The following is a 3747-nucleotide window of genomic DNA, read 5'->3' on the forward strand; positions in this document are numbered from 1 at the left end:
AAAAGATCCCTTGCTGCTAATCGGAAGAGTAGCCCATGAAGTGGCGACAGTGGGTTTCCTCTCAAAATCTGTGTGATCCTTAACCATATGTCTGACGCCATATAACCGTAAATAAAATGTGTTGAGTGCGTCGTTAAATAAAACATTTCTTTCTTTAATTAATATATATGATATGACACTTCTACAAGCAGTTATCACTGAAATACCCATTGCATTATTTATGCCTCTCAGTGTAGAAGAATGGTGAATCGATTTTGTCCGAGGCCTGGTGTTTCGAAACTGATGCCATTTCGCTCCAGACTGTTCTGTCGTCTGGTGATGAAGCCATATCCGGTATATCGCTAAGTGATGCAAGTACTTTTACCGGGACATGAATTTGTAGTCAAACCATTCAAGGGGGATTTGAAGGGAAGATTAAGTAATGGCGCCAACAGGAAGGAACACTAATTAGGAGTCTTTGTTCATCTATATATTTATATATAAAGAAGCTGTAAAATTGTATGTCTCATAAACTTGTAGTCAACGCTGGTTATCCAAGCAGAGGGAGAGGGTGGGTTAACCCCCTCCCCCCGCCCCCTCCCCCTTTCAATTCAGTTCAGTTCAGTTCAGGGTGTTTAACACGCACATTCACAGCAAGCTGTTATAGCGCACGCCTGTCATGGGCGCAAGATCTGATTACTAGCCAGATCTTTCGTTCAGAACAGGACTGCACCAATCGAAGCTTGTTTGTTTGTTGTTGTTGTTGGGGGTTTTTTTTTTTGGGGGGGGGGGGGTTTGTGTTGTCGTTTTGTTTTTTTTTTTGTTGTTGTTGTTGTTGTTGGGTTTTTTTGGNTTTTGTTTTTTTGGGTTTTTTTTTTTTTTTTGGGGGGGGGGGGGTTGGTGAAACATGACACTGATGTTTCTAGTACCACAAAAAGCATTTTTATTATTTTTAGAAACGTACGTGCGTTTGAAAAATAACATTTATGGAGTCACGTTTTAGTGTATTTTTAAGGGTATTCCACCTTTTCAGTCTGTTGTAACTTTATTCAAATGTGTTACAGGTTTGTAGATTAGCTTAAACTTAGTGTTCATTTTTTACGGGTTGAAATTAGGGTTTGCGACTTTAAAACTTCGCTTATCACAGTCTTATGTCCGATGGCTTAACCACGACACCACCAAAGCCGGTCATATAATGTCATACTATGTTCTTTTCCACAGAATGGAATCCAGGTGGCGCTGGTGGCTGACGCTGTGTACCTGTATCTGGTGGCTCTGGACAACTGTATCCTTAACGATGGACTGTGTACCCGTGGGAGTGACATTGCCAATTACCTCTATGGAATTGAGAGAGAAGGTAATCATTTCGATTCCATCCAGAAATTATCTTACAATATTTACTTGATACTGAATTTTACTCTAAATTTTAATATTATCTATCTGTGATATTTGTATTTTTGCAAAGTTTTTTACATTGTGTTTTAATTTAACTGTTGAATTTTTATATTGATGCTGATCATCACATTGCTTTTGCATTTACCATAGGTTGACAACCAATAGCCGATGTATTTTTTCGTGCTGGGGTGTCGTTAAAGATTCATTCATTCATTCATTCACTGATGCCCAATTTAGAGCATTGTTTAAAGTGACAGTCCTGAGTTTACAACCATTGTAAAATGTTTCCGACCACTAGAGCCTTTTCAATGACGTAACATACAAATTAAATACATTTTCTTATTTAAAGACATACTCTAGTTTTTAAACACTAAGGCATATTTTTTACTATTAGAGCCGTTTCAGATAACTAAAATCAGACATTATTTAGATTTTATTGATTAGTTTATCCATTTTCATACATTCGAAATGATTTTGGTGATCCTGGTGTTTTTAATATCACAAAATGCATTTCTCATATTTTTAAAAACGCACGTGCGTCTGAGAAGTAACAGTTATGGAGTCGAGTTTTAGTCCGTTTTCAGAGGGTATTTCACCATTTCAAAGTCACAGACTCATGTTTCACTCAATTGTAATTTTATCAGGTTTGTAGATTAACTAAACTTAGTGTTAATTTTCACGGGTTGAAACTAGGGTATCTCCCTTTAAAATATCAGTATCTGTATTTACAAGGTGTTTGTTGTTGTCCTAATGCTTGTAGTAGCCCAAACCGGATTTTACCTCCCAATAATTTCGAACGTACAAAAAATATATATCACGAATTAATGTAAACACTGAGTGCTACAAACTTTAGTATACGACCGCAAACATTCGATGTAAAGATACTGGTATTCCAAACAAGAAAATGTTTTTAGTATGAAATAGTAGTCGCCAACAAGGCTCTATTATCGCAAACATCTTACAATGGCTGCAAACTCAGGACTGTCCCTTTAACTAATGTTAGTATCTATTTGATTGTTTGTTGTGTTCATAACAGCACCCTAGTTTACAAACAAATATGCCTAAACACAGTTTTGCTATACTCCCCAGTATTTAGTGTCAATGAGTGACAGAAATGTGCTACTGGGCGGAATTCTTGCCGCCAAGTCCTTAATGCTAGGCTCAGACTACCAACTGCCATGACGGAGTTGGCCAACTCGCCGATCTCTCGACTTCTACGACTGTGCATTCGCTAGTTGCTATTACAACTCGGTATTTTCGTCGTATACAACATCTACGGCCGATATGTTGTTTATCTGAGCGAACCCAGAGTTGAGAGTAAGGGCATTACAACACTCCTGTCGAGTTGGCCAACTCCGTCGTGACAGTTGATATGCTAACGAGTAGCTTATGAAGTAGCGACAGCGGATTTCCTCTCTCAATATCTGTGTGGTCTTTAACTATATGCCCGACGCCATATAACTGTAAATAAAATGTGTTGAGTGCGTCGTTATAGAATAAGAATAAGGGAGCAGGACCGTAGCTAGCGGGGGGCAAGGGGGCCCCCCAGAAAAAATTCGGAAAGCATTACAGAAACTTTAAAAAAAGGAGTTTTAGACTATTAACTACTCAGTTGCCACCCCCCCCCCCCCCCCCCCCCACCCCCCCCCCCCCTACCCCCCACCCCCCCCCCCCCCCACCCCCCCCCCCCCCCCCCCCCCCCCCCCCCCCCCAAACAAAAATTCCTAGCTACGGCCCTGGGAAATATATGTTCAATATCCAACATCGAGTTTCTGTGGACAAAAATAGCGTCATACATTCGAATCATGGAAAACCTAGAAAGTGTCTGTTGGGACACCTTCACAGACGGCAGCCATTCCGATCATCGAGTCCACTGTTACATTATTACTGCATAGTTAAGCGGACTGCGAGAAAACTGACCCAGGAGACAATTATTGCCATGTTAAATAAGAAATTACTTTTCACAGGTTTTGTCGATTTAATATCAGTCATTTACATTTCTTGCTGGAAGTTGAACGCGGTGGGAATAAAATTGGGCTAATTGTCATTGATTTTTCAAGTGATCCCCGTCAGTAATGTCGGACAATGTGCCCAGTCTCGCAAGATATATATTAAACTTTGCTCTTTGGAGAATATTGCATTTAAAGGGACATTCCCGAGTTTGCTGCATTGTAAGATATTTCCGACTAATAAAATATTTCTACGATTAAACTTACATATTAGATATATTTTCTTGTTTAGAATATCAGTGTCTGTATATTCAGTGTGTTTCTGGTCGTCTTAATATTTGTAAGAAGCCCAAACTGGATTTGTGTTCAAATAATTTCGTACGTACGAATTTTTTTTATTTTTGGAAATAAAATGAAATTCAAC

At 39.2% G+C, this 3747-nt stretch overlaps 1 protein-coding gene across 1 annotated transcript in view; it reads left to right on the forward strand.

The window, feature by feature from the left end:
• Positions 1 to 240: 240 nt before the first annotated feature.
• Positions 241 to 3747, forward strand: part of LOC121385061 (atrial natriuretic peptide receptor 1-like) — a 15015-nt gene continuing 11508 nt past the window's right edge. The window contains exons 1-2 of the mRNA XM_041515596.1: positions 241 to 333; positions 1201 to 1336. Coding sequence (XP_041371530.1) covers positions 241 to 333; positions 1201 to 1336 — 229 coding nt within the window. The remainder of the gene's footprint in view (positions 334 to 1200; positions 1337 to 3747) is intronic.

Source organism: Gigantopelta aegis, chromosome 11, assembly GCF_016097555.1.
Source record: "Gigantopelta aegis isolate Gae_Host chromosome 11, Gae_host_genome, whole genome shotgun sequence".
Classification (NCBI taxonomy): Eukaryota; Metazoa; Mollusca; class Gastropoda; order Neomphalida; family Peltospiridae; genus Gigantopelta; species Gigantopelta aegis.